The following is a 13,053-nucleotide window of genomic DNA, read 5'->3' on the forward strand; positions in this document are numbered from 1 at the left end:
ATGGCCCCAAGAGACGATTCTCTTCAGTCCATTAGTATTCAACTTGATGGCAAAAACTATGCCTATTGGATTTATGTTATGAAAAATTTCTTGCGAGGCAAGACTATGTGGGGGATTGTTACAGGTGACAAAAAGAAACCAATAGATGAGAAGGCTGCTAATTATGCAACCTTATTGGATTCATGGGAGACTGATAACTCCAAGATCATTACTTGGATTAATAATTCTGTCATCCAGTCTATTGGTACTCAGTTGGCCAAGTATGACACGGCAAAGGAGGTTTGGGATCACTTAGCTAGATTGTATACTCAATCTAACTTTGCAAAGCAGTATCAGTTAGAGTTTGATATCCGAGCTCTCCAATAGAACAATCTTAGTGTTCAAGAATTTTATGCAGCTATGTCGGATTTGTGGGATTAGTTAGCTCTTACAGAACCTGATGTGTTAAAGGCTTTTAAGCCTTATATTTATAGAAGGCAATAGCAACGCTTGGTTCAGTTCTTGATGGCATTACGTTCAGATTTGGAAGGTCTGCGTGGATCAATCTTGCATCGTACACCTCTTCCCACTGTTGATTCGGTTGTTCACGAGTTGATTGTTGAAGAAACTCATATCAAGTCCCATGCTGATAAAGCTCCCAAGACAGCCACTCCTGCTGTCTTTTCTGTTCCACAACGACCTCAATCTTCAAACCAAAATCGTCCAAGAGTTGCATTTGATGAGTGTGCTTTCTGTAAGAAGAAGAAACATTGGAAGGCAAATTGTCCTTTGCTGACAAAAAAGGGAAATCAGCAGCAACAACAAACAAGATCACCAGCACAGTCTCAGTCTTCACAACAGAACAAGTCTTCTGGATAGTCACATCCCTCATTTTCATCTTTTAGGCCACCACAGTACGCTGCTGCTACACCTTCAGTTGAGAATGAAACAGATTTCACACCACCATCAACCTTGGATCCAAAGATTGTTGAGTAATTCAGGCAGTTCTTAGCTACCAATCCAACTGCCATGTCAGCTTCCATGTCTCATTTAGGTCTGTCTTCATCCAACACGTCAGGTATTCCTTCATCCTTGTGGATATTGGATTCTGGTGCATCTCATCACATGTCACCACATTTGTCATCTTTTGCTTCATTATCTTCTCGTACACCTGTCTCTGTCAGTAGAGGGTGTTGGTTTTATTGTCACTCCTTATATATATATATTTAATAGATGTGTATTACATTCCTACACTTGCTTTGAATCTTGCATCGGTCAGTCAGTTGTGTAAATCTGGTTGTTGGGTCTTCTTTTCTGATTCATTATGTTGTGTACAGGACCTTTGGTCTCGGAGGGTGATTGGGATAGGCTGTAGACTTGGGGAGCTTTAGGTCTTGGAGCAACTACATGTTGCTGATATTGCTACACCTAGTGTTGATTTGTCATCTTTTCGTTTAAACCCTTCATTGTCTCTTTTTTATCTTTGGCATTCTCGTTTGGGACATGTGTCATCGTCTCGTTTATACTTTTTGGTTTCCACTGGTGTGTTAGGCTCTTTAAAACTTGATTATATTTCTGATTGTTGTGGTTGTAAACTGGGAAAAATTTATGCTTTACCGTTTAATAAAAGTGTCACTTGTTCTGTTGCTCCCTTTGATATTGTGCATTCTGATGTGTGGGGTCCCTCTCCGATCACCTCCAAATTAGGAGCTAACTATTATGTTTCATTCATTGATGATTACACTCGTTATACGTGGATTTATTTTATGAAGCGCAGGTCTGAATTTTTTCACCGTATATAGTGAATTCAGAGTTCTTGTCAAGACTCAACACTCTGCTGTCATAAAATGTTTTCGGTATGATTTGGGAGGAGAATTTACCTCCAATGATTTTAAACAATTACTGGAATCTGATGGCACTATACATCAATCATCTTGTACAGACACTCCTCAGCAGGATGGTGTTGCAGAAAGGAAACATCGACATCTCCTAGAAACTGCCAGATCCTTACTACTCTCTACTCAAGTTCCCAATATGTTTTGGGGAGAAGCTGTTGATACCGCCACTTATGTTATTAATCACATTCCTACCGCATACACTTCGGGGAAGTCTCTTTATGAAATGTTGTTTGGACAACTCCCAGATTATTCTTCATTACGAGTGTTTGGGTGTACATGTTTTGTCTTGAACCCTCATGTAAAGAGAGATAAGTTGTCTTCAAAATCAGGTCATTGTGTTTTTCTGGGGTATGGTATTGGTCAGAAAGGTTATTGGTGCTATGATCCTATTGCTGTTCAATATTCGGATAAAACCGAGTTATCCAATTGGATAATTTGGATTGGACAATTTGGTTCGGATATTCGGATTTTTGGATTAGTTTTCAATAAAACTAAATTATTATTTTGGATTGGTTTTGGTTTATAAAATAAGAACCGAATAGTCCAAAAAAAACCGAATAAACATTTATTATTTATCTATTTATAATATATATCTATAATTATTTATTAATTTTGTAATTTATTTTTTCAAAAAGGTTCAAAACGTTTCACCCGATAAAAAAAACATTAATATGCATTTTCTCTCGAAAGTTTTGAATCTATAAAATATTTAACTATAATATATCTTCTTATTAGTTGTTTATAAATTTCAAATCACAACTAAATTATTTGATTTTGCTTCTTGTGTAAAGTTGGGTAATATTATAATTATATGTCGTTGTAAAATGTTTCGATTTTTGAAAACCGAATTATAAAAACTGATCCAACCGAATTGTAATTGGATCGGATCGGATCAGATTTGAATTTAGTTTGGACAATTCGGATTCATGTTTTGAAAACTGAAATCAATTTGGATTTACTTGATTGGATCAGATCAAACCGATCCATCCAAACGAATACCCCTATCCTTCAAATTAGAAACTGTATGTCTCTCGCAATGTCACCTTTTTGGAGCATATTCCATTCTATAGCATTCCTGTTCAGTCACATGATGCAACCCGAGAAGAGCTTCGTACTATTGATCCTTTTAGCATTGACATTGATGATCCACCACATGTCACTGATCCATCACTTGCTGCTGATCCACCACAAGCGACTGATCCACCACCTATCGTTGATCCTCTTCCTGCAAACCATCAAGACCCCCTCCATCGAGGCCTTATCGTAATAAGAAGTCCACAAAGCTTCCTGACTTTTTCTATTCCTCTTACTCACCGGTGTTTGCCTCCTTTATTGCTAATGTACATCGTCTCTCTGAGCCAACATCCTGCAACGAGGAAGTTTCTGATCCCCTTTGGCAGACACTATGGCTGAGGAACTTGCAGCTCTTTATCATACTCATACATGGGATTTGGTTCCGCTTCCACCCAAAAAACACACGATTGGTTGTCGTTGGGTTTATAAAATCAAAACAAAGTCGGATGGATCCGTTGAGCGTTATAAAGCTAGAGTTGTTGCGAAAGGGTACGCGCAAAAGTATGGTATGGATTATGAGGAGACGTTTGCTCCTGTTGCAAAATGACGATTGTTCGCACCTTGATTGCAGTTTCTTCCATTCGCCAATGGAAGAATTATCAGATGGATGACAAGAATGCTTTCTTGAATGGTGATCTTCATGAGGAAGTATACATGTCTCCTCCCCCTGGTATTGCTCACCAAACAGGTGAATTTTGTCGACTTCGGAAGGCACTATATGGCCTCAAACAAGCCCCTCGTTCTTGGTTTGAGAAATTTTCTACATTGATTACTTTTCTTGGTTTTCAACCAAGTAACCACGACTCGGCTCTATTTATTCGATGTACGAATGCAGGTCGGATTATTCTTTCCTTATATGTCGATGACATGATTATTATTGGTGATGATCATGATGGTATAGAGTCTTTAGAGCGTGATTTGGCTCATCGTTTTGCTATGAAAGACTTGGGATTGCTACGTTATTTCTTGGGGATTGAAGTTGCTCAATCTCCAAAGGGTTATCTTTTATCCCAAACGAAGTATATTTCAGATTTGTTTGAACGTGCATGACTCACGGATAATCGAACAGTTGATACGCCTATAGAGAGTAATGCAAAGTACTCTCCAACTGACGGTGTCCCATTATCAGATCCAAGCCTTTATCGTACCATTTTTGGGAGTTTGGTTTACCTGACTGTCACTAGACCGGATATTGCCCATGCAGTTCATGTGGTTAGCCAGTTTGTCACTGCTCTTACTACTGTTCATTGGGGAGCTGTTCTTTGTATTTTGAGATATTTACGTGGTACTCAGTTCCACACTCTTATGTTTCCATCTACATCCTCTCTTGAGTTTTGTGCCTATAGTGATGCAAATTGGGATAATGATATTTATGATCGTAAGTCCACTACTGGGTATTGTGTTTCTCTTGGAGATTCATTGATATCATGGAAAAGCAAGAAACAAGATGTCGTTTCTCAATCTTCTACAAAATCTGAGTATCGAGCCATGGCTATCGCCACTTGTGAAATTGTTTGGTTGAGATGGATTCTTGTAGATATGGGTGTTCATATCTCTCAGCGTACCCCTTTGTATTATGATAACGAGAGTGCAATAATGATTGCCAAGAATTCAGTGTTTCATGAGTGCACAAAGCACATCGAGATTGACTGTCATTTCACACGTCATCATCTCCAGAAGGGTACTATCTGTTCCTTCCTCTTTGCAGATTGGTGATATTCTTACAAAGCCGTTGACTGCTTCTCGATTCCATATTCTGTCTGACAAACTCTCAATGCTTATTGTTGTTGCATTGTGAGTTTGAGGAAGGGGGGGGATGTTAGCCTAATAAGATTTTGGGCTTTATTTTGTATTGGGTTTTATGATTGGGCCTTTTCGCTAGGAAACCCTAATTAGCTTGTCTATATATTATGTCTTTCGCTTTCATTGTATTTGTACTTCTCTTTGATAATAATATGAAACCCTAGCCGTTATATGTCATTCACTTGTTAGTTTACAATTGTATAGAACTTAAACTTCTATTTACACATGCATGCCTCTTCACTCTTCATTATTTCTCGTCCTTATTTCCTAATCATGAGAATGCACTTTCATTACCCATATATATGTGATTTTTCCCATACTTGTGCATAATAGTTGCACATATAATTTCATATTCACCAACAAAACTCAAGACCACAAGATCTATAAAAACTTTGATGCTAGATGTTTTACTGTTTTAGGAATGCTTGAAACGATGCCGTCATTTGGAGATGAGGTGAATGGTTGACATATATGACTTAGGGGTTGCTTTTGCATGATCCACATCATATATCACATAATGCTTTGCTTATTGGTGTTTATTTTGTAATGTTCTTTTATAAAACTAATTATCATACAGTCCCTTTATCTTTCAACATAATTTTAGACGAACATTGTATTTTGATGTGTGTTTCAAATGATGGCCTTTAGATGATGCTAGTAGAGATGCTTTAGAGATTTAGAGTTGCTTTGTTTATATATTTAGTCTTCATTTTTTTATTTGAATATTTATGTCCAAGATTTTACTTGTGGTTTGGTATGATTAGACATTCCGTTGAGTTGTTGACAATTTTATTATTTAAGATATTTTGACTTTTATAGGAATTTTCTCTATATTAAACATGATGGGTTTTAGCCATATGAACATTCCTATGTGCACATGCAACCCTAATGCTTGGATCTAGGTTTATCTAATTGAACATACATTGAATCCAAGACTTGTAATGGCTAATATACAATAGTAACAATATGAAATCAAAGATTAGAAGTTTACCTTGAATCACTTGCTTGATCTTCTTGTCCTTGAGGCTTTAGAGTCACAATTGTCACTCCTCTAATGGCTTACAAACACCAACTAGCAAGGAGGATGATTTGAGAGAGAGGAGGGAAGAGAAATTCGGCCAGGGTTTCTTCTCTAAGCACAAGTGCCGATTTCTCTTGACCCTAAGGGTCTATTTATACTTTCAAGGCTCCTAGGGTTTCACCCTTAAACCCTAATTGGATAACTTAGGCCCTAAGCAATCCAAATCCCTTTCATGATAAGCCTTGGACAATTTTATGGCTATCCTTAGCCCTAGAAATCGTCCACCCCTTATCCATAAAGGATATATAGCCCAAAGTGCAACTATCAAACAGTTGACAGTTTATACCCCTTTATTTAATTAATCTCTTTAAGTCACCAAATTAATTCCTAATTAATTTATGAATTATATTAATCAAATAATAATATTATTATACTATATATTATTCTCATAATATATTAATAATATTTATTCTCTCATAATAAATCATCCTGTCAAGTTGCTATGGTGAAGGCAACCCAAAAGGACCATGCACAATCGGGTCAAATACTTGCCTAATATAGTTGCAGCCTTAGACACTATTCCAACAGTCTTCCACTTGGATAAGTCTAGTAACTATATGCACAAGTATAATCCGGTTTGCAATCGTAGCTCTCATAGACGCTGTCAAACTCTGATCTAATCAATCTTGTCCTTTAGATAAGGGATCGTACGGTCCTCTGTTAGATATCATGCTGACAATTCTATGGAACAATTAGTCTAGCATTTGGTTTCTCGATCTCCGATTCATTTGACATAGAACTTAATCGAACACATCAATTCAGTTCTGACCGGGCCCGACACATAAATCAAATCAAATTATCGAGCGGCCGAGATATCGCTTTTACCCTCTTGGGATAAAAGTAACAGATAAACTTCGACTTATATGCATTTACTTATTCATTAATCAACCATACACAACAATGCGTTTTATAACATCAAGTTACTGATGCGGTTTTGCATTATCAATGTACAACCAATCAACAAATAACAAACCATATATCTTGGTTTTAAGACTATATGATATTATCGTCTTGCGATCACCCCTTTTATCACATTCCATAAGGTGATTCCAGCAAGCACGGGTTTGTTCCAATGCTCAAAACCAGTTCATAAGCACTCATGAACGCTGCAACAACCTTTTGCTATGTCTAATACCATTTAGACAATCTAGACACCAATTCATGACAATCTTCATTCATACCTACTTCCAACATATGAACGATTGTGGATAATTTGAACAATTCGATTATTCTTAATAAACTCAATGATTCTGGAAGTCAAAACATGCAAAATGAAACAATAGTTAAACAATTAACGTAAGACAGTAACATTACTCATAAATAATACTCTTTTATTTAATCATCAAATGTTAATTACATTTATCTATTACACGTTTCTACTACTATCTAATCTATACTAATATCATCCTTCAGCCCAATACTCATAGCATGCTGCAAGTGCTTAACCCTACTCAGTCCCTTTGTAAGCGGATCTGCTGTGTTATCTTCTGATGATATCCTCTTCACTACAAGTTGTCCTTCTTCTACATGATGTCTAATAAAGTGATATTTTCTGTCGATATGTCTAGATCTACCATGATCCCTCGGTTCCTTGGTCAAGGCAACCGCTCCTTCATTATCACAGAAAATCTACATGGGCTCCTTTATGGCAGGTACAACTCCAAGATCACCAATGAAGTTCTTTAACCATATTGCCTCCTTTGACGCTTCGCTCGATGCAATGTACTCTGATTCACACGTTGAATCAGCTACGGTTTCCTGCTTGGAACTTTTCCAAGTCACTGCTCCTCCATTCAGGGTAAAAACCCAGCCCGACTGCGAACGGTAGTTGTCCCTGTCGGTTTGAAAGCTGACGTCACTATACCCTCGCACCTTCAAGTCATCACTAATGGGTTTTTGCCATAAGAACATCCTATGTGCTCATACAAACCCTAATGCTTGGATCTAGGTTTCTCTATTGTATGCAAGTTATCCAAGACTATAAACCCTAATTCTAGCATACAAGTAATCATATTAACATGAGAATGGGTTTAAGATATTACCTTGATTGTTATGTAGCAACAACAATCACAATTCTCCTTGTAATGACTTTAGAAAGCTTAGAGTCATAAATGTCACTCCTCTAATGGTTCACAAACACCAAAAGCAAAAGGATGAGGAGGAGAGAGGATGAACACTGCCCTAAAACGTGTGAAACCCTAGAGGGATGCTTGTCCACGTTTTTGGGTCATAAGGGATGTATATATAGTTAGGCTATTAGGGTTATCTAACAAGGAAACCCTAATTTGGATGCTTAAGCCCTAAGCAACCCATGGATCCCTTTCCTTAAGGCCTTGGACGATTTCCTCATGGGTTTCCCCATAGAATTCGTCCAATCCTTAATACAAGGCAATCCATGGCCCAAATTGCAATTATCTTATAATTACAATTCCAGTCCCTTAAGTTTAATTAATCTCTTTTAGTCACAAAACTAATTACCAATTAACTATTGACTAATATTAATTAAACAATATGATTTCTCCTTTAATATATTATTCTCATAATATATTAATAAATCATATTTAATCATTTCTCTCCATAATTCATCCTATCAAGTTGCTTTGGTGAAGGCAACCCAAAAGGACCATGCACCATCGGGTCAAGTACATACCAAAATAGTTATGGACTTAGACACTAATCCAACAGTCTCCCACTTGGATAAGTCTAATAACTATTATGCGTATGACTTCAGATCCTGATATGCAATCGTATCTTTCCAAATCCGCTGTCAACTCTGATCCTATCAGATACGCGTGTCCTTTAGATAAGGGATCATATATTCCTCCATTCTAGATATCGTATGAGACATGATTTCAAATCATTCTCTTTGTACTATTTCTCGACTTCCGATTTATGATGACTGACTAATTGAACAAATCAAATTAGCCCTAGTCCGGCTGAGCATTTACGTTTGTCATCACTAAATCATCGAGGGGCCCAAAGATATCGCTTTTATCCTACTTTGGATAAAAGGAACAGATAAACTTTGATACAATGCTTGCTTGAACTCACTCACCAAATCACACACAACAATATGTTTTATGACACCAAGTTACTGGTGCGTTTACATATTATCAATGTCCAACCGATTTGCAAGATACAACTCACACATCTCGGTTTCAAGAATATAAGATGTTATCGTCTCACCAATCACTCGTGATACAATTCATGGAGTGATCCAAGTGAGCGTGGGTTTAATCCAATGCTCAAATCACATTCCTAAGCACTCATGAACGTTGCAGTAAACATTTGCTTATGTCTAATAATTTGACTGTTCTTAACCAATTAAATTATTCAGGAAGTCAAAACATGCAAAGTGAAACACAAGAATAATACTAATCCCATATGGCCTCAACCCTTTGAGCATAAATAAAACACCTTTTATTTATCACCATATCGATTACTCATTATTTGTCGTTTCGGGTAATCAACTTCTTACTTGAATTATACACTTGCCCCATGCTTCTAGCATGCGCACAATGTTTACCTATGGTTCTTACTTTGTGAAATAGACCAAATTGAGCACATTTCCAATCATTCTCATTTCACAACTCCAAATCCTTTTTTTCATAAGTGAAAGAATATCAAATTCTTGCTACTTATAGAATATGCTAGATTCTAACATTTTATGCAATGATCCTTTCATAATGTCACTGCACCAAAGTCACAAAGACTATTGCCAATGAAATTACAAAGTCCTATATCGGAAATTGTTACAATACAATTCTTTAGATATGATGTCTCTCACTCAAAGTACATTCCTTTGAACATCCTTTTGCATAAAAGTTTCTAATCTAGTCATAGATTTTCAATATTCAATTCCCAATATGGACACGTTTCCATATTTTCCATACGACAACTCATTCTTAATAGAATCTTATCTATTCATAATAATGTCGATATGGTCCATCCAATATGGAAACATTTTCATATTTTCCAATACTATACTTCCAACTACTCACAAGCGACCAATCCTCGACGAACTTTGGATTGTCCTTTGATAGTTGTTTAATTATCTTAGTCAAAACCGATTCTCGTCCTTTTTCCCTCTAAATGCGCTAGACATTTGGAAAATTTTAGAATGGTCAAATATTATAGCATTTGCAATCGATCCTATACCCGAAGCGTATGGGACACAATGCATAATGTCTTACATAAAGATTTGATACTTTATCAATCTTCCGCTATAATATTTCATTTGCTATGTTCTCAAAATTCTAATTGTGAAGAGGAATGCCGTAATCATAATCGAAATTTTAAGAACACACTATGTACCTTTGACTAAATTTATTAACATTTCTCAACCTAAGCCTTTAGATTTGAAATGAAGCATAATATTCTCTCCCTTAATTATAGCAAAACAACTTTTCAACTCTTACAACTTTGCAAAGTGTGACTCTTGTTTTCTATAATTAATATTGCCAACTTGCAATACTTTCCTTAGTAATCATACAATCATAACATTTATGCTCCCATTATCATGATGATTATTATAAACATAACACTTATGCTCCCACTAGCTTTGACATGTATTCAGAAACAGCTTAACTTTCAGAAAAACAATACCTATTGAATTTCTTAAGTTCATGTTTCTAATACTTAATGCTTTGATAATCTTTTATTAAGGCTTATACACCTTTCCCTTAGATAGCTCATATGTGTGTCTAAACAATTCAGACTAATTGCCAAATCTCACAATTCGAATCATGGAAAGGGATACCGTAACCATAATCGAATTCGAGAATTCAATTTCCACAATCACTATCTTAATCATTAAGACTCACTTGGAGGATCAATTGAGATATAGTTCTTAATCATTAAGACCTATCATAAAGCATAAAAGCTACTCTCCCTTCTTCTTAGAATGGAGAAACTTTTATCTTTCTGCCTATATGATTCTTCTTATTCGTTTTGCAATTGATTTAAACCTTTTTAATCAATTCCGAATTACACTTAATCTTATAAGTATAATCATATTTACTAAACTTTTAGTAAACTGTGACATCCCCAAAATCTCGGTCAGAAAAGACCGATTTTCATTTATGCTTTTAAAATAATTTCAGAGTAAATCCTTTTGATTTGAAAGAGTTGCGGAATTTGTTGCCAAAACAAAACGTGATAAAACAATGTTTACCAAAGCATTTCATAAAAGAAATGTATTTTCGTTATATAATCAAAACTCGGGATGTCTTGTTCCGATACAGACCATAAAGCATAAACGATAACATTACAAGTCATTCAACAAATATATACATATACAGACTTGTAAACAAAACAACTTGATGGTTCATCCATCTTATGCCCTTGCACCACTTCCTGTAATACAAATAAAACTGAGTGGGTCAGGCTTGGGAGCCTGGTGAGCATATAGGGTTTTCAACCCACAATAAATAATTATATTTAATTCCACCAACCAACAATAACCCAATTACCCATTCCCATTATTCTCACTTTACATCCCAAAGACAACTAACATAAGGGACCTAGTCTAAGAATATTTCATCGGGGCGACAACACATGCTTCGGGGGTTCCTCAGCAATATAAGTCAAATAAGGCAACCATGAGGGGGATGGAGTACAGCGAATGAACACCCAAGTTCATTAACACCTACAGGTGGCGAGCCTGCTAGTGTTCCACATGACTGTCTAGAAAAGTCTGTGGTCGTCATCTAAACTCCGCTAGATGACTGAATCAAAACAACAACGAGGCCTCTCATCTGTTTATTACACACCAACTATCTACCCATGTTCTACCCAACATATTAGTAGATAAAAGTATACATTTTTATACATAGTTTAAAAACCTGTATAGCATGCTTTAATCAATACATATTCCACATAACAGATGATGCACACACACATAAAACGTATTTCATAGAAAACAAATCAGATCCATGAGATAGAAGAGAGTGAATATGCATTCACACATATAACAAAAAATATACACATAACACGTATTTCGTATAAAATACTTTATAATTATGCGTTAGAAGAAAGTAACCACACAATCACTTGATCAGAAGATGATCGGACAGCACTACGGCTTATAGAAGTAGTATTCTTAGGCAAATCTGGAAGATCTTCACAAAAAACCGGACTCCTCGCGGGCAGAGCTTCGGCTCGGGAATCGCACTTCTCGGGATCTTCGGGGCTTCGGGACTTGCTTCGGGGCTCGGGAATGATACCGGGGCTTCGGGATGATTCTTGCACGAAAAACGATGCAAAATGGGAGAGAGAAGAGAGAAAAAGAGCAAATGAGCCGGCTGCCCTCGCATCCTATTTATAGGAGGCTGGAGCCTCGGAGTACGCTGGGCGTACAACAGTACGCGGGGCGTACGCGTTCGAATCGTCATGGCATGCGTCATCCGAAGAACTCGAGTGCGAGGGACGTCACGCTTCGCTGTAGGCTGGGCATACAACAGTACGCTGGGCGTACTCCGGATGAGTCCGATGACTCCCCTTCAGATAATACCGGATTTTATAATTAATTTTAAATATTAATTATTTAATAAACTTTGAAAATTCATATCTCCTTCATACGAACTCCGTTTTCGACGTTCTTTATATCCACGCGTAGGTGAGACTACGCTCTACAACTTTTGTTTAGACTCCGTCGGCTAATTTTGAATTTATTTTTCTTATTTATTTTTAGTAGGCCGGGACAGGAAAACTCCGTTATAAAATCATAACTTCTTCATCCGACGTCCGTTTTCGCCTATCTTTTTATCGTTTTACTCCTAATAACGAGACCTTCGATTCTCATTTAGATTGTTTCGGCTAAAAACCGCTCGATCTCAAATCGAGTATTCAGGCTGCATACCACTAAGTCGAAACTTCAGAAAATCATAACTTCCTCATACGAAGTCAGATTTGGGCATTCTTTATATATTCGGAAACTTCGTTTCAACTACTACAACATTATCCAAAGATATCAAGTTTATTTTAAACTTAAATTTTGATGCTCATTTTATTTTTAATTAATCAAATCATATAATTAAGCAATTAAGCACAAAACACATAATACTCAAATAATATACTTCTATTATTTCAAAACGGGTTACAAAGGTTAACCTAGACTATTACATCAACGAAAATGCCTAGCCTGGAAACGCGGGCGTTACAATTCTCCCCCCTTAGGATGTTTCCGTCCCCGGAATCACACATCAACAAACAAATGCG

The 13,053-nt window shown here is 36.6% G+C and overlaps 1 protein-coding gene across 1 annotated transcript; it reads left to right on the forward strand.

The window, feature by feature from the left end:
- On the forward strand, positions 1-366 carry LOC145064566 (uncharacterized). The gene has a single exon (XM_079011988.1). The coding sequence runs from the start codon at positions 1-3 to the stop codon at positions 364-366; it is 366 nt and encodes a 121-aa protein (XP_078868114.1).
- The last annotated feature ends 12,687 nt before the right edge of the window (positions 367-13,053 follow it).

Source organism: Lactuca serriola, chromosome 7 (genome assembly GCF_051521515.1).
Source record: "Lactuca serriola cultivar US96UC23 chromosome 7, Lser_US96UC23_V15, whole genome shotgun sequence".
Lineage (NCBI taxonomy): Eukaryota > Viridiplantae > Streptophyta > Magnoliopsida > Asterales > Asteraceae > Lactuca > Lactuca serriola.